The sequence below is a fragment of the Choloepus didactylus genome, chromosome 15 (genome assembly GCF_015220235.1).
Source record: "Choloepus didactylus isolate mChoDid1 chromosome 15, mChoDid1.pri, whole genome shotgun sequence".
In the NCBI taxonomy this organism is placed as follows: domain Eukaryota; kingdom Metazoa; phylum Chordata; class Mammalia; order Pilosa; family Megalonychidae; genus Choloepus; species Choloepus didactylus.
The window spans coordinates 10,465,905-10,492,559 of NC_051321.1; the positions used below are offsets into that span (position 1 = coordinate 10,465,905).

Below are 26,655 nucleotides of genomic sequence, written 5' to 3' on the forward strand. Positions count from 1 at the left end.
CTTGTCCTTTCTCTTCCTGAAATGCACCTCCTCCAACCTCAGATAACACAAGAGTGCCACCTATTTGTCTTTGCCCGTTTTTCATTTTCTTAAGATGCTTTCCTCAGTCACCATAACATTGTACCCCCACCTCCACAGCCATTGCTTTCTATCCCATCACCCTATTGTATCTTCTCTCACTACTTGAATTTTTCATTTATTGTTTATTGTCTGTCTCTCTCACTTAGAATATTTTTCCCAAGGACAGGGCTGTCTCTCAGGTCTCCTGGGGGTGCAGGGTGAGGCAAGGGAGGGTGAGTGTGGGTATGTGTTGGGCTACTCTCTTCGTTTATTCATTGTACAAATATTCACCAGTTACTGCTCCACGGCCTGGGAATAAACGAAGAGAGTTTAAATTAATATCACATTTATTCAGGGTGATATGGCAATATATGACATATTAAAAAGTTAAGATAAACCCATGCAAAGGAATACTCTTGACAATATTTTTTTTTAATGAGACGGATCCAGAGGACATATGCCTATGAATATATAATTGGAAAAAAACCCAAAACTGTCTGAAATATGTGTAATATATTCACATTTAAGTTTAAAATATATACATTCAAGCAATGAAAAATCTGGAACTTTTTTTTTGTTTGTTTCTGGTATTTTACTAATAAATAAAACATATTTATGTAAAAAATACTAACAATTGTAAAGGAATCACTCCTCAGCCAGAGCAGAAAGAATAAAAGCTTCATTCTTTTTAAGTGTAGTTATTAACCCTTAGTTTTCATTTCAAAGTATGTTTTTATTCAATTTGCTTAAGCTTCTTTTTAAACCATCATACTTCAGGCCCTAATATACTTTTTACTTTTTTATGGAGTACACATAGAAAAATCATAAATACTCTTCTCAAGAACTCCAAGCGGGAGAAATCGACTGCTGGTGGCTTCCTTTGTGCAGAGCTAATTCCATTCATGATTAGCTTTGTGCTTGTGTAGCGATTGCACGTGGGAAGTGGAGCGCCACTCACTGCAGGTGTTGCCAAATTTCTTCAGTGCCAATTGTGATCTCTACCAGGCAACTCAAGCTGCAGGAACCTGGGAAAGGTTCACGAGCTGTGATCCTGAAAAGCTGTATCATTAAGAACAGAACCTGGACACTACAGAGACTAGGAGAAAAAAGCTACAGAATCATCTCTTCCCACTTCCAGTAAGTAGATGGTGGGTGAAGTCTCTGGGGCATCTCTATGGACAGAATTCAGCTGCTCCTACAGGTGACAACTGCAATTGGGATGACGATGCTAGTGGCTGGTGTTCCCTGACTGATGCTGGCATGCCCAGCACTGGCTCACAGAGGTCCTGCAACTGGGAAAAGGTACAGGGAGGTTGAGAACTGGTCTGACATCATACACTTAGTATGTGGAATAAAGTAGGATCAGTATCCAGCTAGTCTAGTTCCAGAATCTGGGCCTTAAAATGCTAACCTAATGGTTCCAAACTTTGCTGTGCATTAAAATCAGCACAGGAACTTCCAAAAACCAATTCCCAAGCTGTACCCCATACACTTAGACCATGATTATCAGGGGTATGACCCAGGCATCAGGAGTTTTTAGTGCCAGGTGGTCCCAGTGTGAGCCAATCTGGGAACTTGGCACAGAACTATAAGGACTCCCTCAGGGCTTCCTGAGAACTGTCCCAGTTAATCGTCTCAACAACCCTCTGTGGGAGATATAATCTGACCTCCAGAGAATAAATCTGGAAGCCCAGAGAAGGCACTTCACGTGCCCAAGGCCACATCCTGATGAAAGTGGGAGAGGGATTGAATCCAGCAACCTGGGTCCATGTGCCGTGGTAGTTCTCACACTGGAGCGTGCACCAGCAGCACCTGAAGGCCTTGTGAAGGCACAGTTGCTGGGCTCCACCCCCAGAGTCCTGTTTCTGTGGGTGCCGGCTGGGGCCAGAGAATCTGCATTGGTAGCAAATTCCCAAGGGATGCTGCTGCCGGTCCAGTCCCCAAACTTTAGAACTACGGTCTTACACCATCGGAGATGGACTCAGCTTCCCTTTGGGCCTCAAGGAAACGAGAAGGAGACTTTCAAATTTCCTGGAGTGGTGGAGCTATTAAGAAATGTGTACACTATACTGCTACGTAAAGAGAGAGGAAGAGAGAACAGAAGCGTGGGAAGTTCAAGGGGGAGGGGGAAGTGACATTTGGCATTTACTGGACACCTCCTGTGTGCCAGGTCTGTGCTTCATGTTCGCAGTATTATAAATCTTACACAAGAAATGCACTAGGTAGTGATACCCCCATTTTACATACCAGAAAACCGTGGTCAAGAAGGGTAAATCATTTGTCTCAAGTTATACAGCAGGTGTAATTATCTGAGGAGGAAGGATTTAGATTTGTCAGCTCTTGTGTAATTTACCACTAAGGCATCTTGGAAATATGTCCTCTGTGGGTATTTGGAGAAACCCTGTCAAAATGGGCAGAAAACTAAAATCCTGGGCTGCCCCGTGCACTGCGCAGCACGGGACTATCTTTAAGGAGGAAGCAGAGATGTGAGCTAGATGCTGCTTTTCTAAACTGGAGAAAGAATGCAGGTCATGTGGTTTGACAATGGTGGTGGTGGTGGTAAAGGTGGTTGTTAGTCTTCGAAAGGTTGCAGTGAGGACACATGTCACCCCTGCACCCCTGCGATGCCAATACAAGCAACTGATTCCAATGAGAAACTCCCTTTCCTAGCGTCTCTTCTCCAGCCACTAGGGTGTTATCTCAGTCTTGAACTAGATGGAAGTAGCAGAAGTAAAAATATTAAGCTCCTTGATGAAATCTCTATCAATCAGCCTCTTCTAGGAACAGTGTGCACTAACAATAACTATATCCCAGTTTGAGTCATCATTCAACATGCTCAGGTTTCAAGAATTCTGACTCCTCAAAAATTTAAAGGGCTGCCTTTCTCTTCTGTTCCTTTTCTTCTCTGTGATCCTGTATGTTCACATGTAAACATAAATCTTCAGGAATATCTCCCATATGCTTAGAAGATTACAGTCACCTGAGCTGGGCTTTTCAAATCTTGATTCTGAGGCTCTTCTTTCAGAGATGTCTCTATTTATTAGAGCAGTGGTTCTCTACTTGAGGGAGCCTAAGTATCACCTGTAGAGCTTGTTAAATTCCAGATTCCTGGGACCCACCACAGAGATTCTGATATAGGTGTTCTGAGGTGGCATCCATGAATTTACCTTTTGAACAAGCCCCCAAGTGAGGCAGGTGGGGCTGCTGAGATGGTGCCACGCTGAGGTGGGCTGTGTTAGAGCCCAAAGCAGAGACTCTTCAATGTCAGCCTCCTTAGTAATGACTCTGAGACCTTTGAAATGCCCATTCAGGGACCACTCTTCCTTCTTGTCTGAGTCTCGTCTGGTTTGGGCCTAGAACCTTCATGTGTAACAGTTTCCTAGGTGTTTCTGACAGACAAGATTGTCTGTGAACTGCTGATCTCACATCTGAAATGAAACCGTCAGGCAGCCAGAGGCTTATTTATATGGTCCTGCACTCTCAGCACCTAAGTTCTATTTCCAGCAAAGCAAAATGCCAAGAACTCCTGTAGGTGAGTTCATGAGCTAAGCTTTACTCTGGTTTTCTTGCCAAGACATAAACAGATCTGCTCCTGTCCCTTTCCTATTTAAACCTCATAGATGTTTCTCCAGTGGAACCTTGGTGCCAGCATTCTCCTGTATGGAGCAGTGAAGATGCTCCCCAGCGGGCCTCAGGCCAGCTTTTCAAGCCTCATCTCTAGCCTCACCTGACATGCATCCTGTGATTTAGCCAATCAAAGCCATTTCACATCTCCCTGAAAAGAACCTTCAATATTGTGTCTCCATTTTCCGTACGTCCAGATGCTTCTGGCTTCCAGCAGGGGAGGGGAGGGACCAAGGGAGGCTTCAGGAAGGTTTCTTCAGAGCTGACCTCTGAACTATAGGTGTGTCTTGGATAGGGAGAGGTGAGAGTCAGCGGTGGAAGATTCTTTGCTGCTGGATCCAACAGCCCAAGGAGTCAGGGTAAGAAAGGACAGGCTGAAACAGCAGGTCATGTGGCAGCAGCTGATGCGATTGCAAAGTGTGGCTGCAGTTAAATGAGGAAGAGCCTGGAATGGTAGTCTCCATACCTGGGTTAGGTCTTATCAGAGCCACAAACACTTTTAGGTGAGTCATCTGGCAGCAGCAAACTGATAGAAAATCTCACTCTCTGCCCTGCATCAAAGTGACAGAAAATCCACTGGTGAAAGAGGGATCAAAACCCTAAATATGTCACCCATGGAAAAGAGGGGAGTTGGAATAACACTCAGGAGACAGATAAGCCAGATGCACAACAAAGAAAATTGAAATGCATCGTCTGCATCTTGATTTAATTTCTGGATCACCCTCAAATGCCTTTCAGTTATTTCAAACTGCAGTGTTTACCTTGACACCTCTGAAGGTACATTTACCTGTCCCAATTACCCAACATTCAGAGTTGGCTTACTGTGTGTGCCACATAGAGATGGAGAAAAGTTACGAGCAAAAAGACTTCATGGAGATTTTCTAAGTACTGTAGCCCTACCTCCCCTGTTTCAGCAAATGCAGGAAATCTTTTCTGAGAAGTAATAATAAAGCAATTATATGTATAGCAATTATATAAATATATATTAGAAAATAAAAATCAATACCTATGAATTTCTAATATATAAACAGAAAGCATGTAAAGTATATACAATGGAAAAATTAAAGAACAAGATGAGAAATTAAATTTCATCTGAATTCTCTCTAGTATAATCATGGAGTATTATTAAATTTATTTCAGTCATTTTATAAAATATAGTTTATGTGTACTGGTTTTAATGGTATTTTGGCATTTTAGAAATCAAAGAGCAGGCCACAGCTACTGAAAGCTAAAGGACTAAGAGTTCATTCTTAAGTTAAACAGAAGAAGATGCTGCCTAGGTTATGAAAAATTAGGAAGGGCCTGATAAAACTTCATGTCACTGAAGACAGTGTATTTTATAGATACAACACTTTTAAAGGATGACTAAAATGAACTGAATTATACAAGTTAGCTCTCATTTTAAAGAAATAAATTCACCAAAATATTTAGTGTAAAGCATTCCTTTTCATAAATATAAAACATTTACACAAATATCTAGTGAATAAAGTATATCTATTTACTTAAGTAGTTTCCAGAGTAGATGCATTCATTTTTTATTGCAAATATCATACCCTTTAAAACATACAATATAATTACAATTTCTGAAAATTAAGTCTGCCAAAGAGAATTGCAATCTCCTTGATTCGTATGCCTTAATCCGCTCATGCAGAGCCACAGCATTTCATACTTTAAACATACTAGAAAGGACTTGAAAAGGAGAACCTATCCCAGCACATAAAGGGAGAGACTTTCTTACACTTTTGGGTTTATTGAGAGAAAACAACACTATTTCTCCCATTTACCATTAAACACCAAATCCAAAACAATAATCCTAACAACAAGAAGGCCAGTTCTGGTTTTTACTTCCTTATCTAGTGCTACAATCTAGAGGAACAAATATTAACAGCCTCAATGTGAACAATTTTTATGCATGCCAAACATCACATCTAATTATTTATCTGAGATAAACAATATAAAATGTAGTTGGTGATCTGAAATTAAGGTTCCAAATCTTAAGCATACAATTTTCCAAGAACAATCAATTACGAAAAGAAAACTATCAATCAAACACTCTAAGCATTCCTTTTCACAGCCATAAAACTAGGAAATAAGATCTTGGTATAAATAAAAAAGTGCTTGTGTCATAAACATATACAAAACAAACTAATGAATCACACTAGAAATACTTAAAACTTAAACAGTTACATACATAACACAAAAGTAAATTTTTTTTAAGAGTGAAAAATATCACTAGCAAAGATAATTTATGACCCTATCATATTAACGTTTAGTGTACAAGACTGGATTTACGACAGGCGCAGTAAAAATGAATCCTGAGGTCTCTTTACGTTAGTAAGATGATGATCCTCAAAGGCTATCAAATACTTGCTTTCTGTAAACTTTTCTGAGTTTTGGCTTTATAATAAATATGTAATAAATATCTGCAGCACATTGTATATGCTGACCACTTATCTTTCTCCATTTGAAAGTCTTTCTCCAGAGTCATAATGTCTTAGAGGCATCGCAGTGGATGGACAGTTGGGATTTTGTAGGCAGTACATTAACAAAGCAATCTTATTATCTATGTGCTCCTGGAGTTTATATATTCGCTGATCAATATAGTCTGTGAGTTTCTTCTCCATTAATTCCATATTTTTAGAAAGAATCTTCTCCAAATAGGAGCAAACAGGTGACTCTTCCACTCTATAAATAAACAGATAGATAGATAGATAGATAGATAGATAGATAGATAGATAATCCTAACATTATAAAAACTGGAGTCTAGGCTGTCACCATTTTCTTAGGCTTCAGCCTGCCTGCGCATGTCCGGACAATAAAACTCTTTTTGATCAAGTTTTCATCTCTTCTCTTCTCAATTGAAAAACCTAACATTATTAGCGCCGAAACCCAGGATTGAGAAAAGAGATGAAACTTCCATAAGGAGGGTTCGGAACCTATTTGACTGACTTCAGCATCCAACACCGGCGAATCATCTCTAGGTAAGGAGAAAGTACCCTCTCTTTTCCTCTGGCACTCTCTTTCTCTGTTGTCCAGGACAACATTCACTGGAATCCTAGCAATAGGTGGGAGTTGCTACTGTCGGGTCCTGGACCCTAGGAGCAAGTAGGATGGTGGGACACCACTATCCACTCCTCCATCACTGCACTGGAGCTTGGGAACTCTCAGGGGGGATGCCCTCTTGATTGTTCCTAAGCTTGAGAGCTGGGATTTCTCCTTACCCTGTAAACCTCATAGAACTTGGTCTCAGGACAGACCTAAAACCTAAAAAGCTCATTTTCTATTGTAATTCTGCCTGGCCGCAATATCCACGTAGCCAGAAAATGGAACCCTTGATCCCCCGATTTTTTTTAACCTTAACAATTACTGTCAGCATCTAGGTTAGTGGAGTGAAGTCCCACATGTCCAGGCCTTTTTCAACCTGCACAGGCACCCCTGCTCTCTCCATCTCTCTCTGCCCCTCTCTGCCAAACTCATTCCACTCATCAAATCCTTCTCCTCCTCCTCCCAACTCTTTCTTCAATCCTGCCGAAAATCTTCTTCTCAATTTTCTTCCTCCTCCTCCTGGCAGCCCCTCCTGGCCAAGCTGAAACTGCTGTTAAACCATAGCTGGTAAACACCCCACCCCCCATCTCTAAATTCCACCTCAGAGTCTTAACCCTCCTTTCCTTCCCCATGAAGTACCCACTCCTCTCAACCTCAACCTATCCTCTCCTTGCAAGAAGTGTCTGGACTGGAGGGACCCATCTGCATCCATGTTCCCTTCCCTCTTTTGACCTTTCCCAAATTAAACAGCGCCTAAACTCATACTCAAAAAACTCTGCCCCTTTTCTCTTCTGTCTCAGAAAACTCATACTCTAAAGACTCTGCCCTTCTTTCTCACCCTCTGTACCAAACATCACCACACTGCTCCAACACCATACACCAATTAAAAGAAAAAAGGGAAATAGTTTAAAATTCTCTATGTCCAACCTTTCATAATCCTCTATCACGACAGGACTGTGAGGGGAGCTTGTAAAGTATGTTGTCTTAAAGGTAAAATGAAAGCTTGTAAAGTATGTCATCTTAAAGTTAAAATAAGAAATAAATCCTTTTATCTCAGGTAGTCAAACCTCCACAACATAAAGCATCAAAAAGGCTCAGGAATAATATTCCCCTAAACCTAGCCTCTGGGTCCACCAGACTTACACCAAATGGGACAATGGGAACTTAAAGGATCCACATCCCCTTTTCTATGTCAGACCTAGCACAGTGTAAAAGACAATTGGAAAAAATTTCTGAAACCCCCTCCAAATTTATGAAGGAGTTCAAAATCTAGTCTTAACTTAAGAGTTACTTGGGGAAACATTCAAGTTATTCTTACCTTCTGCTGCACTCCCAAGAAAAAGCGGAGGATCTGAGCAGAAGCCCAAAGACATGCAAACAGACTGCAAAAGAAACAGCCCACACAGTATAGGGCTGGGACTGAAGCTGTCCCTAGCACAGACCCTGTCTAAAACTGTCAGAGGGGACAATAAAACCTGAAAGCAAAGAACCATATAGTTACTTGCCTAACAGAAGGTAAAAACAATTCATGTTAAAAACCCACTTTATAGGACAGTCAGACATCAAACACTTATGAATGACCTTATAAATACTGCCTTTCTTTCTTTGATAATTGGGACTGGACTGCAGAGGAAATGAGAACGAGATGGGACTAGATAAAGCAAAGTTCATAGTTCAAAGTTCATAGCTGTAAATGGTAATTAGCCATCTCAAGGTCACTTGGGGGCAGAAGACACCACACCACGAACCTGTCATCAATGCAGAGAGACAGGGCACTGGAAACAAGAGTGCCCCTAAAGACGAAAGGAGCCCTAAGAATGGAAAGCCAGAACACTGGGCCTGAGAGTGCACTGAGTCCCCAAGGTGGAATGAGGCCTCTCCAAAAGCCCTCTCCAAAACCCCTGTTGGCCGCCCCTGACCAGGACTAAAGGGGCCCGGGACAAATGGCTCCCTGGATCTCACCAAAGAACATCAAGATCATCAAGCCCTGAGTGTCTCTTGATGTGGTGGGTAAGATCGTTTTTACATTAATAGGGTAGCCACCTATTCTGTCTTAACCTCTCACTCCTGCCCTCCCTCCTATAAAAACCTGTCCCATGTGGGAATAGATAAAAATCTCGAGCTTGAGACTTTACCCCACCTCTCCCTTGTCAAATTGTTCTTTGCTTAATAATTGAACTTTAAAAAGAGAATATAGACATCATAAAACGAGCTAAAGAAAATGCAGCTAACAACATATTCTAGCTTAGCTCTCTCCTATCCTACTTCTCATCTCCCCTGCATTCATTCTGAGACCTTGTTTCTTACAACTTCTAACCAAGTTTATTCGCAGAACTGTTCCAGCCATGACAAACCAGGCTACTACTCCAACAAAAACACCCTTACCAACCATTACCCCATGACGGACTGTAGGGACAACTCTACGCCCCTCCACCAGCCTGAAGCAGATACAGAAGAACAGACCTGTGTCCCTCAACATCCCTAGAAAACTAAAAGAAAAAGCCTGGAATGCTAGGTTTAGGTCGTGAGCCCTCACCCCAGCCCCACCCTTAGGAATTTTGCCATAGAGCCACCCCCTCACCCTGTCCTAGGAGCCCTGCACGTCTGCAATAAGCCACCACCCCCACCCTTAGGAATCCTAAATGTTAAAATTTTAAACTTTCCCACTCCCAAGCCCCCGCTTTCAAACCAGCCAATGGATACTTGCAGCTACCCCCCTTTCCCCAAACAGCCACTGAGAAACTGCATACCTAGACCTGCCAGCCTCCCCTGCCCTGGACAAAGAACTTCCCACCAAATATCCTTTATGAGCCCTACTGTTCCCTTGGATTAGGGCCATCGCCATTTTCGCAGGCTTCAGACCACCTGCACATGGCCAGAATAGAAAATTCGTTTTAAGAAAAAAAAAAAAAAAAATCAATGAATCTAAACAGCTAATATACATTGCTGATCCTGTTTCTGTAACTGTCCTCTGCCCCTTACAATGTATTTTCAGGTTCTAACATACATGCACACTAGGCAATCACAATCCTGAATGCCCACCATATTCTTCTTTAATTGTATAAACACTTATTAAGTAAACAAATACTTTTGTGTAGACATAAGTTTTCATTCTTGGGGGTATACATGCTCAGGAGTATGACTGGTGGGTTAATGCATGTTTAGTACTTAAAGAATCTGCCAAACTGTTTTCCAGAATGGCTGTACCTCTTATATTCCTAGTAGCAATAGATGAGAAACCTGGTGTCTCCACATCCCCACCAGCATTTGGTATCTTCACTTAGAATGCAGTTCCTAATGGCTAATGATGTTGATTATCCTCATATGTCCTTATTTGTCACTCATGTATCTTCTTTGGAGAAATATGTCATCATGCCTTGCCCATTTTTTAATCGTAATGCTTTTAATTTTTCTTTTTTTTTTTTTACTGTTCAGTTTTGAGAGTTCCTTACATAGTCTATATATAAGTCCTCTGTCAGATATTTGGCATGGTAGTTTGGAAAGTTTGTTCTTAAATTAATCCATTCCTGTGCATGCAACCTTTTACTTAGGTTATTTTGATTGAGATGTGACCCACCTCCTTTAAGGCGGGTCTTAATCCTCTTACTGGAGCCTGTTGTAAGAGGATAAAAGAAAAAGGCCCAGAGAAGTTTAGAAAAAAGCCCCAGAGAAGCTAAGAGAGGAACCACAGAAAACAGAGAGGAAACCACTGAAGCCAGAAGGTGAAAGCAATAAAACCTGGGACAGAAGGACCAGCAGACACCAGCCATGTGCCTTCCCATGTGAAAGAGGTGTCCCAGATGCTGGCAGCCTATCTTCAGCGTACAGGTATTGTCCTGTTGATGCCTTGAGTTGGACATTTTCACAGCCTAAGAAATGTAAATTGTAAGTTAATAAATCCCTATTACACAAGCCACACCATTTCTGGTATACTGCATTCTGGCAGCTTTAGCAAACCAAAACATTTGGTTTGCAAATATTTTCTCCCAGTCTAGTCCGTACCTTATAATTTCATCCTCGTTGCGGGGGTCTTTCACAGAGCAAGGTTTTTCATTTTGATGAAATCAAATTGATTGTCTTTTTTTAATGGATCATGCTTTTGGTGTCAGGTCTAAGTCTTCTTCTCAAAGCTGAAGTTGCTGAAGATTTTCTCCTATGTCTCCATCTAAAATTTTTATAGTTTTACATTTAAATATGATCCACATTGAGTTAATTTTTATATTAGGTGTGACATTTAGCTCAAGGTTCATTTTTGCCTGTGGATATCCAATTACTCCAGCACCATTTTCTGAATATGCTCTCCTTCCATTGAATTGGTTTTGCATCTTTGTTAAAAAATCAGTTGAGCACATTTGTGAGTCTATTTCTGGGATCCTCTATTGATCTATGTGTCAGTATATCTATGAGTCCATCCTTCTGCCAATACTACACAGCCTTAAATATGCTAGATATATAAAACTTGAAATCACATAGAATGATTCCTCCCATTTTGTTCTTTTTTCAAATTTGTTTTAGCTATTCTACCTCTTTTACCTTTTCATAATTTTTAGAACAACCTTGTTTACAAAGTCTTGGTGAGATTTCAACAGGAATTGTGTTAAACCTGTATATCAGCAAGGAAAGAATTGACATCTTTTCTATGTTAAGTCTTCCAATTCATGAACATGGTATGTTCCTACATTTATTTGTCTTCTTTGACTTCCTTCTTCAGCATGTTAGAATTTTCAGCATATAGGTCCTGCACATATTTCATTATATTCACACTATGTATTTCATTTTTAAAGCGACTGTAAATGATAGTTTTTAATTTCAGACTTCGCATGTCATTATTAGTATATAATATATAATTGAGTTTTGCTCAGTGATCTTGCATCCTGTGACTCAGGTGAATTCACTTATTAGTTCTAACCATTTTTTTGTACATTCTTCAGGATTTTCTATGTAGACCTGCAAGTCCCCTACAAATAAAGACTGAGTTCTTTCTTCCTTTCTAATATGTATGCATTTTCTTTTCTTTTCTTGCCTTAGTGAACTTCCAGTACTCTGTTTAATACAAGTAGTGAAATTGGACAGCCTTGCCTTGTTCCTGACTTGGGGGAAAATGATTGACTTTCACCAATAACTATGATGTTGGCTGCTGTTTTCTCATAGGTGCCCTTTATGAGGTTGAGAAAGTCCCCTCAATCCCTAGTTTTCTGAGGGTTTAAAAAAAAAAATCAATGGGTGTTAGATTCTGTCACATGCTTTTTTATCAATTAATATGATCATATGAATTTTCTTCTCGAGTTTCTTATATGGTAGGTTACATTAAATTTTGAATGTGGAACCAGCTTTGCATTCCTAGAATAAATCCTACTTGGATCTGGATATAATTCCTTTTATATATTGCTGGATTTTATTTGTTAATATTTTGTTGAATATTCTTGTATCTAATTCATGAGAGGTATTAGTTTGTGGTTTTCATTTCTTGTACTGTCTCTATTAGGTTTTGATATGAGATAAATCTAGTCTCATAAAATGAGTTCTACATTTTGGAAGAGATTGTGCAAAATTTGTTACCTCGTCTTTGGTAAAATTTTCCAATGAATCAGTATTTCTTTCTCAGGAACTTTTAAATTACAAATTCACATTCTTCGATGGTTATAGAATATTCAGATTATCTATTTCACCTTGGTTTCACTGTGGTATTTTATCTAAATATTGGTCCATTTCCTCTACACTGTTGAGTTTCTTTAATGGCCACAGGATCTGTAATGATACCCTGTTACATTCCTTGTGCCGGTTTGAAGCTGTTACGGACCCCAGAAAAGCCACGATCTTTTTTTGTTTGTTTTTTGTTTTTTGAACACATTAAAAACATGTATTTTATTTTCAAGCAAACAATAAAAACCAAACTTTTCCAGTGACAACTGTATCCTCTTTGAAGTCTTCTCATATAGGATTGGGTATGTTGGAAGCAAGTTGTTTCTGGTGAGGTTTCTGGTGATCAGGAATCAAGGCACAGTAGCCCTAAAGGTAATAGCTTTGTAGCCAACATACTCAGCATCAAGACATAATGTATTTTATTTTCAAAGTAAAGGATAAATATTTTACCACATCCTTTAAAGAGTAAAGTACTTTACTCTGGAATGATTCATGTTGACTGCTTAATTCTTCTTACACACAATTCACTTCAAGTGAAATGAGGTACTAACTATAAAACATGCAGTTTTGAATGGACTTTGCATTACTGGTAATATTCAAGGATGAAACAGTAGAACTCTACAACTTATCTTAAAAGAAAGAGCAAGTTCCAGAAGTTTTTTATTGTTTGAATAACAGAACACACAAAACCAGGCAGAGAAGTCCCCAAGGAAATAATAGTCATATTCTACTTTTACTGTTATTGGCCCTTTGGTCCTTCATCTTCTAAGTACTTATTGGATTTCCTATTTATGATAGCAGACATTTATTTAGATCACAAATGCAATCCAAGAGTGAACAAACAAAAGTATTTAAAAGTAAACTGTTCTCCCCACCACGTTCCTTTAAAAAGGAAAAGACTGCTAAATGTCTCTTCATAGCCTATTTGGCCATAGTTGTCTCACTGCTGGTTTTAAAAACAGACTGTAACTTGGTCTTCTGAAATCCTTCTTGAAATACAGCTCATTCTGTTAAAGAAACTCTGGAGCACCAGTCCTACTGATATTGTCGATAGACTCCAAAAGGTGAAGATGGTAACTGAGTTGAAGGCAACTGGGAGGGGTCTTCAGTAAACTGAGGAACACTGGGAAACTGCGTAGAGGCAAATGTTGTCAACAAGATACCAGCTGCTTCAATTAAAGCTAGAATGCCACCCATCGCAGCTGACCCAACCATGGCCACTGGTCCATTTCTTGCTGCCAGTATGGCTCCTGTTAAGGCACCGCTTGTGATGGAGTTCCAGGAATCTTCTTTCCCTCTGACTTCAACTACACCACAGTCAATCATGGAAAACAGACCTCCCCAAGCTGCAAAGCTATCTCCGAACTGTGGCTCCCTGGTTTTAATAGCTGTCAAACTCCCTCGTAGTCTGTGGTTTACTCCCACTGGGGAATTGCGAAAACCTTTGATAGCTTGAAAGATACCACCGCCTATGGTACCCATCATAAAGGCCCCACCACAGTCATCCACAATTCTCCAGGGGCAGAGCTCCCGTGCATACTTCTCCATCTTGACGGCACTGGCATGAGTAATCAAGAGCCATGATCTTTTAATCCAATCGTGTGGAGCGGGACCTTTGGCTTAGATTATTTCCACAGAGTTGTGGCCCCGCCCATCCAGGGTGGATCTTAATTAAATCACTGGAGTCCTTAAGAGAGCTAAAAGCCCACAGAGACCCAGATGCTTGGAGATACCGGGAGATGCAGACAGAAGGACGTTTGAAGATGTTAAAGTAAGAGATGAAGCCCAGATTTTGCCCTGGAGAAGCTAAGAGAGGACCCCCAGATGCTTAGAGAGAAACCTCCTTGGAGAACAAGCCAGGATGCACAGAGGCTGAGAGAGACAAGCTAAGAAAGACAGAAGCCCAGAGACATTTTGGAGACAGCCCTTTTGAAACCAAAACCTGGGAGCAAAGGACCAGCAGTTGCCAGCCATGAGACTTTCCAGCCAACAGAGGTGTTCTGGATGCCATTGGCCTTTCTTCAGTGAAGATATCCTCTTGTTAATGCCTTAGTTTGGACACTTTTATGACCTTAGAACTGTAAACTTGTAACCTAATAAATCCCCTTTAAAAAAGCCTATCCATCTCTGGTATTTTGCATAATGGCAGTTTTAGCAAACTGGATTCCTGATATTGGTGACTTGAGTCTTCTCTCTTTTTATCTTTGTCAGTCTTGCTAATTGTTATCAATTTTATTGGTTTTTTTCCCCAACAACCAGCTTTTGTTTCATTGATTTTCTCTATTGTTTCCTGTTTTCAATTTCATTGATTTCTGCTCTATCATTTTCTTCCTTGTGTTCACTCACTCTTGGTTTATTTTGCTGTTTTTTTCCCCCCTGGTTCCTGAAGTAAGAAAATAGATTACTGTTTTGAGACCTTTCCTAACTTCTATTGTATGATTTTAGTGTTAGAAATTTTCCCTTTCAGCATTGCTTTAGTTGCATTTCACATATTACGTTATTTTATTTTCATTTAGTGTTATGTTTATTTTCTTTGTCTTTGTGACTTCCTCTTGACCCAGGGATTATCAGGAGTGCACTGTTTAATTTCCAAGTATTTGGAGATTTTCTTGCGGCTTTCTGATATTGATTTCTAGTTTGATTCTTTTATGGTCAGAGAACATTCTGTTCAGGATTTCAATTCCTTAAATTTTGTTGAAGTTTGCTTTATGGCCAAGGATATGGTCTATCTCAGTGAATCTCCCATGGGTGCTTGAAAAGAATGTGTATTCTGCCATTGTTGGATGGAGTGTTCCATAAATGTCAATTAGATACTGTTGTTAGATAATACTGTTCAGTTACTTTACACCTTTGCTGTAACCTGGTCTGGTAATTCTATTAATAGCTGAGAGTGACAAAGGACTCAATTCTAACTGCAGATTTTCCATTTCTCCTTTCAGATCTACCAGTTTTTTCTTCATGTATTTTGAAGCTCTGTTATTTGGGGTATGCACATTACGATCAGTATGTCTTCACGGTTGATTGGTCATTTTATCATTATGTAATATCCCTCTTTACCAAAAATTTACTTTATCTGATATTAATATATAGTATAGCAATATTAATATACTCCTGCTTTTTAATTATTAATCTTTGCATGGCAGAACTTTTAACATCCTTTTACATTCACCCTACGAACGTTGTATTTGAAGTCAACGTCTTGTCAACTGTATGCAGTTGAGTCAAGTTTTTTTTTTTTTAATCCTCTTTCAATCTCTTTTAATTGGTATATTTAGAACATTTACATTAAAGTAAGTGTTGATATGTTAGGGCTAAAGTTTGTTATTTTGTTACTTGTTTTCTTTTTGCTTCCTCTCTCTTTTCTTGCCTTCCTGTGGGTTACTTGAACATTTTTAAGAATTCCATTTAAAATTATAGCACATTTGAATATATTGTTTTGTATGTATTTCCTAGTTTTGACTATGTTTTAGAATATACATATGTAACTTATCACAGTGTAGTATCAGTGCTTTACCACTTTGATCAAAATGTAGAAACCTTACTTCCTTATAAGTCACTTTACGTAACCTCCTCACTTCTAAAATATAATTGTCTAAGATATTTTCTTAGCATACAATAAGCACCAAATCATATGGTGTTATGATTTTTGCTTCAACCATCAAATGATTTAAGAACCTCATGAGAAGGACAGTTTGTTATATTTATGCCTATTTCTATGTATTCCACTTACTTTTCTTTCTGAGGTGCCAAGCATTCCTCTGTTATTGTTTCCTTGGAAAACCTGCCTTACCCATTCTTTAAGGAAAGATCTCCTAGTGACAAAGTCTTAGTTTTTCTTCACCTGAGAATTTGTTTGTTTTCCCTTAATCCTAAAGTATATCGTTGTTAAGTAGAGTTTGTGGTTGGCATTTCTTTTCTTTCTGTTCTTGAAAAGTGCTACTTCCTATCGGCCTCCGTAGTGTGAGAAAAGAAATATGCTGTCATTCAAACTGGTAATTCCTCTATAGGAATCATCATTTCTCTCTAGCTTCTTTTAAGTTTTTTGCCTTTACCTTTCAGAAGATTGATTACGAGGTGTCCTGGTATGGATTTCTTTGGGTTATCTTGTTTGGGGTTTGCTCAGTTTCTTGAATTTCAATATTTATGCTTTTTAACAATTTGGGAAAATTTCAGACATTATTTTTCAATTACTTTTACAGCCCAACACTTTTTCTTCCCTCCCAAACTACCTAGGGAATTGAAGCACTACACAATTTTGCCGGGATGGGGATGGAAGTTCAGACCCTTACTTAGTCCCACCATCAAGCCGGCAGGGAAACTGAAGAACAACCTGCTTCTGCCAGGTGGGGGCTGGAAGTCCAGCCTCTTGCTTGGCCATGCAGACACAACCCCAGCAGCAGAATCAGAATGCTGCCTGTTTCCTCTTTTTGCAGGATGGAAGGTCAGCTGCCCATCTGGCTTGCTGACGCCACCCCAGAGGGAAACCAGAGGGCCACTTCTTTCCACATGGTAGGGCCTAGCACAGTATTCTCATTGATGTCTGGCTAGAGTAGGGTGGGTATTGCTGAAACTGTTTTCCATTCTGTTAGACCTCCCTTTTCCTGGTCCCTTGGTTAGAAGGAATAGGCTTTCCTTGGAGTTTTTATTGCCTATGCCAGCTGGTGGTCCTGGTTGCAGGCTTCTCTGGTACCCCATCCAGGATACAGGGAGACAAAACAAAAAACAAACAAAAAATCCTCACCACCATTGTTCTTCAAGTCCCCAAGTCCTGAAGCAGTCTGCCATCTTCTTTCTACCTTTCAGTCTTCATATGCTTGTTCACTGTGTTATGACCTGGGAGGAATGAGGCTATTCATCTGTGTCTGTAACTGAAGCGTCCCATGCAGTTTTTAAATCCCTGTTTACTCTCTTTTTTCCACTTCATATACCAACTAATTATCATTGATATAGACTATCAACAATTGATGAGTAATGTAATCTTTCCATATCCTTAACAGATAAGTTTCATAATTAAATTATTAAACTCCTAAAATCTGAATGGTATTGGAGACCCTAAAAAATAAATTCAACTAATCCAACGACTTTGTTTTATAGGTGAAAAAATCCATGCCAAAATGGTTAAACCAGGATTATGCCTGGAATCCTGAGTTTCCAGTCTAGTGCACTATTTTATTACACTATATCTATGGAAAGAATGGGGGATATATTCAACACTTAGCCACCTCTCAATGAAACCTGGAAAGCCAAAAAATTGAGATTATGAGATTAAGGGATAAGTGCCTCTATACCACAAATAAATATGAACTTAATACATTTTTTTATGATTCCAAAATTCCAAACATGATTTTCAAATAAAATGTTATGATGGCCTTAACACAACCCAGCAAAAAATGTACAAATTATAGTTCCCAAGACTCCTTTACATTCATGCAGATAACTTTCTACTCCAACCTCTTATCTGATGTTTGACCACTTCAATGAAATTGCCTGAGAAATGCTTACCACCTCCAGTCATAGGCACTTGCCTCCCTTCAAAGTAATACATACTACACTGAAGAATATTTATTTCCTATAAGTTTGTTAATGGTAAAATGCAAAAGTTCCTAAAATTCTCTCTGATAGGAGACTTTCAGGCAGTAGTCATTGAGTTATATCTGCTTCCTTTCCGCTGATTCCCCCACCACCAAATCTTAACCACATTTGTCTTAAATACTTACGGAACACCAATGCGTTCACTGGGCTTAGTAATATTTTCCTGCCACTCGGTGTTATGTCCCACACGGAGATGGTTAACTTGACTACATAAATTCTGAAGAAAAGGAAGCAACTCAGATTTAGGTATATTTGAGTTGCAATTTCCTTTCTTTGGTAAGAAAGAGGATCCTGAATTTTTAAGGTCCTTTTCAAGAAGAGTATGGTTTTGTGGCACAATTTTACATTCGTCGAGGTTGGTAAAACTTCCTCCATCAGGTGGTTGTGTATTTTTATCAATGTAAGCTTTTAAGTCTTCAGTCACTTTTCCAGATGTCAATCCAGATCTAAAAGGAGAAGGTGTGGAAGATGACTTGTCTAAAGCTCCTGAAGTAAACGATGATTGTAGTCCAAGCATATGCTTGTGTCCAGTACTTCCCAAAACTGATTCAAGCTGCTCTCCAAAGGGAATAGAATTCTAAATAAGGTAAATAAGTAAATGTCACTATTACTATTAACAATAATGATAGCTAACATTTTGGGCAATTACTATGAGTCAAGCATTGTACATTCTCTCATTTAATCCTAGCCACATGCTTACAAAGCAGGTTACTATTATTATCCCAATAGTAATTTGTGGAGGCCAAGGCTAAAGTGATCTGGCCAAGGTAGCACAGCTAATAAGTGGCAGAAGTGGGAACTGAACCTAGGTCACCTAACTTCAAAGACAGAACTTTTAAACATTTCACTATAGTTTTTCCTAAAAAAAATATTAAAATACATACAAGCATGTTTAATAAAATTACATTGGCCTATTTTAATATTTCCACTACAAAAATCTACTCATATATGGTTATAAAATGTACTGCTCTAATTTGAGTCATAATAATTGATAATTTTCTATACCTATATGAAGCCATAAACAAGAGATATTGGATCACTGCTTGCACAGTTTATATTTTAGTGACAGGAAACAAAACAAAACAAAACACGATACATAAGCAACAATAAAATTGGGCAAAACAGCCCTGATGAAACCATGATATAGATTTGGAGGGAAAGGATACTTTAAACTTGGTAGTTGAAGAGGGTCTCACTGATGATGTAACATTTGAGATTTAAATAACAAGAACAAAAAGAAACAGAATCTGGGAAAAGGGGGTTCTGGCCAAAGAGAGCAGTTAAGAGTGCAAAGGTGCTGAGGTGAGAGCTAACTTGGATACTTAAGAAAATGTAGTAAGAGATAAGTTTGAGGTGACAAGTAGAGCCCAGATCTTAGAGGCCAGGGTAAAAGAATTTGGATTAATTCTAAGTGTGATGGAAAGAAAGGGGGCTTTACACAGGGGAAGTACAAGGGCTGTATTCCCATTTGAGATTATTCTGGTTGCACTCTGGAAAATGGATTGTAGTGCAGCAGAAAGACCAGACAGGATCTTCTTGAGGTAGTTAGTAGATATGATACATCGGTGGGGGAGAAAGAAAAGTAGAGACTTCTGTCTTATTAGAAACTCTCCTTTTCCGTGGTTTCCATAGTCCTCAGTTCTGGTTCTCCTAACTCTGCACTCTGCTTCAATAACATAGTACTAATGTATTATTTGTAAATATTAAAAAAGTTACAAGGAGTTCTTTATTTGCATTATTTCCTTTAAACTTTCACATTAATCCCATCATCACGGCCATATCATTGTTTAGATTTTACACATGGGGAAATTCATCCTCAAAAAGATGAATCAACTTGCCAAAACCCATACAACTAATAACATCAGGACCAGAACTTGAATTCAGGTCTCCTAACAAACTCTTTCTCTGGGTCCTCCTATCACACTGCTATCTTCTACCCTTCTGGTTCCTCTTTTCCTTTCTCTGTGTCTTTACCAATGTAGGTGCTCCCCAAGGATCTGGGTTCCTGGCTTCTCTCTTCCTTCACTGCTTTCCCCGTCATCTACTATGAAGACAACTCTCAAAACTCCCCTCAAGCCAAACCTGAAGGTTCATTTAACCTCCCTCAATCCTGTATTTCTAAATGCTTACAAGATTGTCCAGGTTATATTTTATTCACATCTAAAAGTCAATCAATATGCTCCCAAATTAACTACTCTTCTTTTCTCCAAAAAACCTTCCTCCCTTCAGTTCCGTATTATTGGAATTATAATCCTCAAACCTCAGTATCACATTTGACTCTTGTTTTCTTCCCCATACCAATGTTATGTAGGTTGCCAAGTCCTAATGGTTCTATTGTTGAATCAAGTTACCACTTCAAATCCAGACCCTGTTAACTCTCATGTGGAATAAGGAAATAAGGGTGTAGTTGATCTCCTTCTCATAGTCTCACTTCATTCTGATTTATCTTTCCTTCTGATTCACCTCACACATTTCAGTGGATTAAAATTTCTGAAAACACAGATCAAAAACATCTACAAACTTTTAAAAGATCATTCAAAGTACTCCATGATCTAGCCCCAATTGACCCTTAAACTTACCCTATTAGTTCTTCGCTCCAAGGAAACTGAACTTCTATTTCCTAGATATATCCTATTCCTTCTAGCATTGAAGACTTTATCCATGTTATTCTCCTTTTCTGCAATTGTCATCCCCCAAATTTCCTTGCCAAGTTCTTCTTAAAAGGCCTAGATAAAATGCCACTTCCTTCAGTCAGCCTTTCCTAATCTTTCTCACCCTCATTCCCTGGTTTACATGCCCTAATTTACCTAATGACATTGTAAAGAGCCTTAAAGAAAGACTCTAGACTAAGTGAGCCTCTTTGCACCCTCAAAAGTGCTTAAATCAAGGTTTTTTCATTGAGAAGGAGTATAATAAATACTTGCTAAATGAATGAATGAATAAATTCATGGAAAATTGTGAAGCTCTGTAGTCTAGACATTTTTCTGAGTAGGTCTGCAAAATGTTATTTTACAAGCTAATAAAGATAAAAGTTAATCAATAATACAAAATCAAAGGAAAAAATTTTAAGTCACTACCTGTCTTATTAAAAGCCATCTCTTTTGAAATTTTGTAATAATATCCGGTAAAGAAATCCATTTCTTCTTACCCTCTGCTGAAACCTAACCATATTCATAAGTTGCTGAGCTCCAGGTGATAACTTTGAGCCCATGGATTCCATTATGCTTTGAACCCTATCCAGGTCTATCCTTGATCCCAGAGCAGGAGAGCTTCTTGAAGAATTTGCTGACACCGGTCTCATGTGTACCACAACTTTACTGATGAACACGCACTGCCTTTCACCAAAGGACAGCATCTATAACAAAACAAAACAAAAGTTCCAGAAAATAACTATTAATCAATAATCATCATATAAGGGCAGTTCTTTGTATTAACTGAGCAAGAGTAAAGAATTCAGGGAAACAAAGATAAACTTTAAATATATGTTCATTTTAAAGATTTTCCCTAAAATAGCAATTGTCAGAACTTCCAATTTCTTTTGAGGCTTAGAAGAGCCATTTAAATAAAACAATGTCCTTCTCAAACTAAAAATTACATGGAAAATACAAAAGGGGACAAAATAGTTTGAATTAAAATAAATGATATCAATCTGAGACTTAATACACTGAAATTTTAATGCAAAATAAAACAAAATAAGGCTGTCTGGGTGTCCAAAGTACCTCCTGAAATGCTAAATATAAGTCAGTCTTTTAGAACATGGTGGTCCATGTAACCACGACTCAGATCAAAGTATAGAACACTGCCACAACTCCAGAAGTATCCTCCATGCTCCCTTCCAGTCAGTAACCTCGCAAAAATAATCACTATTTTGACGTACCACCAAATTACTTTGCCTATTTAAGTTTCATATAAATAGAATCACACAGTATGCACTTTTTTGTGTTTCCTTTTTTCACTGAATGTTATGTCCGTACTGATTCATCTGTATTGTTTACATGTAGCAGTAGTTTGTTCCTTTTCTTTTTACTATGGTTTTTTCTTTCTCTCCTTTTTCTCCCTCTCCCCACTCTCTCCTCCACTCTTTCTCCCTCCCCTTCCTTCCCATTCCACTTAATGGACACTTGCTTTGTTTCTGGTTTAGTCTATCATGAATAAATATGCTCTAAACATTCTTATCCATGTTTTTTCATACACATATGCATTCATTTCTCATATATATATATATATATATATACACACATATACATATACATATACACATATACACACACACACACACACCCCTAGCCCTGGGGTTGCTGGCTCATAGCATTTGCATATAGTCTACTTAAGTAGACACTACTAAACAGTTTTCCAAGGTAATTTATACCAATTTACACTCCTAACAGTAAGTAGTGTATCAGAATTCCAATTGCTCCCCGTTTTCACCAACACTTAGTATTGTCATTAAAAAAAAAATTAGCTGTTCTGATAGAAACGTAGCATTATCTCAGAGCGGCTTTAATTTGCATCTTTGTAATGAGTCATAATGTTGCACATCTTTCCAAATGTTTTTTGGCCTTGTGTAATATCCACTTTTGTGAAGACCTTTTCATTTGCTTTTCTTCTTAAATTTGATAGTCTGCCTTTTCCTAATTGATTTGTCAGAGTTCTTTATATATTCTGAATATGAGTCCATTGTTGGATATATATATATATTGCAGATATTTTCTCCTTTGCAGTGGCTTGTCTTTTCACTTTAGTAATGGTTATCTTTCAACGAAAAAAAGTTCCTAATTTTGAAATCCACAAATCAGGTTTCTTTTTTTTTTTTTTCAATTATTTAGGTTCCTTTTGTATCCTTTAAGAAACTTTTACCTATCCCAAGGTCATTAATATTTTTTCTGTTACCATCTAGAAGGTTTATTTTAACTCTTATAACTCATTGTTTTACAGATAGAAAATATGAGGTCAGGGTTGATTTTCTAACTCATGAAAAGAATAACCAAGTAGTAATAGTCTGGCATGGAACCTAGTTCTTTTTGTTTCTGTTAACAGTCACCTTTTCAAAGCTTGATGGTGCTTTACTTTGTCCATGTTTCTGAACCAAAAGACATTTCGTGGGTGATATGGACACCAGAGTAGCAAGCAGAAAGGGGACAGGCTATCAAGTCAGAAAGACCTGGGTTCAAATGATGACTCTGCTATTTACAGCCTGTGTGAGCCTGGGCAAATGCTGAAATCTGAGCCAGGAGTAAAATGAGGGAGGATACTAACAATGATTTCACTTGGTTGTTTTGAGGATTAAATGTTAAAATTTCAGTACCTACAGTAAGTGCTCAAAAATATGTATCAGTTACTATTATTATTATTTTAACCTTCATATACTATTGACCCAGATCAGGCTTATTATTTCCTTAAATGAAATGACCCTTTGTACTTTCACATACTTCCACAGATCTTAACAGCAAACACTCACCTCCAGAGATGCATACAGATCTGTATGTTACCCAAGCACACAGGCCAAATTAGACCCATGATCAAAGAACTTGGTACCAAGGAGGTTAGTGTCCTCAAAGACAGGAGGTTCCCTGCTTTTAATTCCCATAGCCTTCTCCAAAATAGAATGTAGTATATGTTCTATTCATTGGGTATGATTATTATTTGTCTTTCCCACTAGAATATGAACAACACGAGGGCAGATATTCTACTTTATTTTATAATTGCTGATCCCTAAATGCCTACAGTGTCTGGCATACAGTGGGTACCTCTCTATTTGCAAAATGAATTAATAAATATACTTAAACAACTTTACAAGCTATTAGTGTATGCTATGTAAAAGTCTTGGAATAAATTTGCTACTTGCTTGCTATGAATATCACTTATTTTTTTCTTTCTTTAAGTCTCATCATCTTCTATGAAGTAATGGTAATAGGCACAATTTCTGAGATAATATGAGTCCAAGGATTTATTTATTAAGCTCACTAATTTTACCCATGAAGTAGGTCCAAATAGGTGAAGAGACCTGCCCATGACCACTCAGGTAGTCAACAACAGAGAGGAATTAATATTCAAAGCTTATGACTTTTAGCTCATACTGTTTTCCTAGGCTCTGGAGACATTACTAAAGGTCATGTCAATGATTTTTTTCAAGCTCAAGACATAAGTTAAAATTCCTTTAATTTTCAGGTGCTCTTCTCTGTAACTTCTCTAATTTTGTTCTTTTTTTGATATAATGGGGGCAAAATCTTTATGGTTTTCTTGGCACCACAGTTTCATATAAAGAAGGAGTGTTTTTTTTCCCCCTTCTTAGCTTCCCAAGACTTCCAAATACAGAAACTCTGTGTTAACAATACTATATAATGTTACATTTCCATAGCTAATAAATGGGAAATTTTTAAAAGAATTCAACCATAAAAAGGGTTGTTAATTTCTTTTTCCATCTTCACTAAGTATTTGGGACGTAGTTGGACTAAATTACCAAATCAACAGAACGTAATTATGTATTACACAAAAACATTTGTAGTTGTCAAATTAGTTAAAACTTAGTGCTGACTTACCTTTATTTTACAAGCAAGTGTGGAGGGCTCCAATTTTAGATATTTTTTGTACAAAACAATTTTCTCATGTTCACTAAAAATAAAATAGAATTAAAATTATATATTTACATTTATATCATATTATTAATGGGTACACTAAAAAAGTGTTTCTAGGCCAACACTTAAATCCTGAGATTTGGTTTGCCTAGTATGACAGGAAGAGTTGGTGCTCCTTACTGAAGTGCCCTGGCTACAAATACTGTGTCTGACATGTACTACCAAGTGTGAGAGAAATAAATGAGATAATCTACATAAAATTGTATACCACAATAGCATATAATAAAGATCAATAAATGTAGCTCTTATTTCCGATATGCACAATATATAAAACAGTTCATATTTTGAGTTATATTAAGTAGAAATAGGAAACTTTGTAAGAGACCAGAGAAATCATCAAACTATAAGAGGCAGAATCATGGATTAAATAGGCTGGTGCGATAGTCTTGGACTCAGAAACCATTTAAAATGGGCTTCCTACCAGAAAATATGTTCAGTCTCAGACTGACCAACCAAGTAACCTCTGGAAAACAGTCCATTGTGACTTTATGGAAAGATCCAAGAAACAAAATTAAGGACTGCACTCTGGTCTAGACAGTTTTACTAACTAGGTCACCTCCCCTCTAATAGCTACAAATTGTCACATTCATAAAACTGGGAAGGCTTATCTAGACTGTCTATAAGATCCATTAAAGGTCTAATGTTCATCGCCTGCTCGTATGTTTTTATCTTCTTTCCCCTAATTCTGACACCAATGTCAGAGAATCAATCAATATTGTAAAAGCTGAGGAAAAGAAAAACACCAACTTAGAACACTTGTGCATGTGTAAGTGACAAACCTGTTATCCAGGACAGTACAAATATTCCTGCCCCTACTGGTTCCACAGTACTCCTCTCCCGAGTATACTTCCATATTCCGTGCTGAACTTAAAATGCCAATAGAAGCCACTTCTTCATCACCATTAGGATCACAGGTGAGGTAAAGGAAACAGGGGTTTTCCTTTTGGCTGTTTAGTTTCCTCTTCAAAATCACTACATCCTGGCTGAAAAGAAAATTGTTAAGAATATTACACAGTATAGTTGCCTGAACACTGCAGATAACTCCTGGTTAGGCCATTTTTCTTCCTCCTTCACTTCCATTTGCCTTGAGGTCCAACCACTTTGCCAAGCACCTAACAAAGGCGCAATACAGAATTAGCAAAGAAATAGATGCTTCAGACATCAGGGCTTTCCCCTCTATTTCTTCCTTGACCATCTGCATTCTACTTCATTCTCTCTAACTGCTTCTCCGTGCAACCTAACGTCTGCAAAGCAGCTGGAGGCAGAAACGAATAAAAACCAAATGTTTATCTTTTTCAAAATTAAATTGGTGGAGATTCTCTATAACTGGCATTTTTTCTTAAAGCCCGTTTTGGATGACAGAGGTTTTTATTCGTTGGTTCGTTTGGGGAGGAAGGGGATTCTGATTCTGACGGAAGAACCAATGAGCTGTGGTGACCGAAGGTTCAGGTCACCTTCCCACCCACCGCCGGCACTTTCCCGCCCCGCGCCCGCCAGGACCCCGGGCCTCACTCCCACCTATCAGCCCCGCGGTTATCCCGGCTCCTCGCGCGCTGCCCCGGTACAGATCGGTCACTGGCTCGGTTCTCGGATCCCGCGCCCAGGCCCTCTCCCCCTCCCGGTCCCGCTGCCCCTCATGGCTCCTACGGGAGCGTGGCTGTCAGAGCACAGCTCCCCAGTCCCGGCCGGCCTGACTCACCCCAGAGCAGGTGGCGCCAGCAGCTCTTCCCAGTCGATATCCGAGGGGCCGAGGCCATCCCGGGTGAGAAGGAGGCTCTGGTTCAAGGCCCCGCACGGGGCATCCCAGGAAGAGGTCAATATCTGGCGGCGAGTCAGACTCCGGTCCTCCTTCCCTGTCTCCATTTCGCTGCCTCCACCCCAGGCCAGATCCGGAACCTTCCTTCCCGTGCTTGAGTTTCCTCCAGTGCACATTTGAAGAGAAGAAGGAGAGCAACTTCCGGCTTGTTCTGCCTCAGACCAAGCCGCGCCGCCGGTCTCTTTGCGGAGTGGGGGAGTGAGGGGGGCGAGCGGACTAGCGACTGCAGGAACCACCCAC

The 26,655-nt window shown here is 38.9% G+C and overlaps 2 protein-coding genes across 3 annotated transcripts; both read right to left on the reverse strand.

Moving 5' to 3' along the window:
• Positions 1 to 307: 307 nt before the first annotated feature.
• On the reverse strand, positions 308 to 26,655 carry C15H10orf88 (chromosome 15 C10orf88 homolog). 2 transcript variants are annotated; one of them, XR_005211953.1, is made up of 7 exons: positions 26,299 to 26,655; positions 25,379 to 25,582; positions 24,504 to 24,576; positions 21,113 to 21,319; positions 18,090 to 18,541; positions 4,151 to 6,369; positions 308 to 369 (listed from the first exon to the last, which is right to left on the reverse strand). XR_005211953.1 is itself a non-coding variant. In XM_037804851.1 (6 exons), the coding sequence occupies exons 1-6, from the start codon at positions 26,529 to 26,531 to the stop codon at positions 6,135 to 6,137; spliced, it is 1,404 nt and encodes a 467-aa protein (XP_037660779.1). In that variant the 5' UTR covers positions 26,532 to 26,655; the 3' UTR covers positions 490 to 6,134. The 2 variants fall into 2 exon arrangements, 1 of the variants encoding a protein (XP_037660779.1); XM_037804851.1 differs by lacking the exon at positions 308 to 369 and having other exon boundaries at positions 490 to 6,369.
• On the reverse strand, positions 10,637 to 14,110 carry LOC119510508 (mitochondrial import inner membrane translocase subunit Tim17-A-like). Its single transcript, XM_037804852.1, has one exon. The coding sequence runs from the start codon at positions 13,918 to 13,920 to the stop codon at positions 13,408 to 13,410; it is 513 nt and encodes a 170-aa protein (XP_037660780.1). The 5' UTR covers positions 13,921 to 14,110; the 3' UTR covers positions 10,637 to 13,407.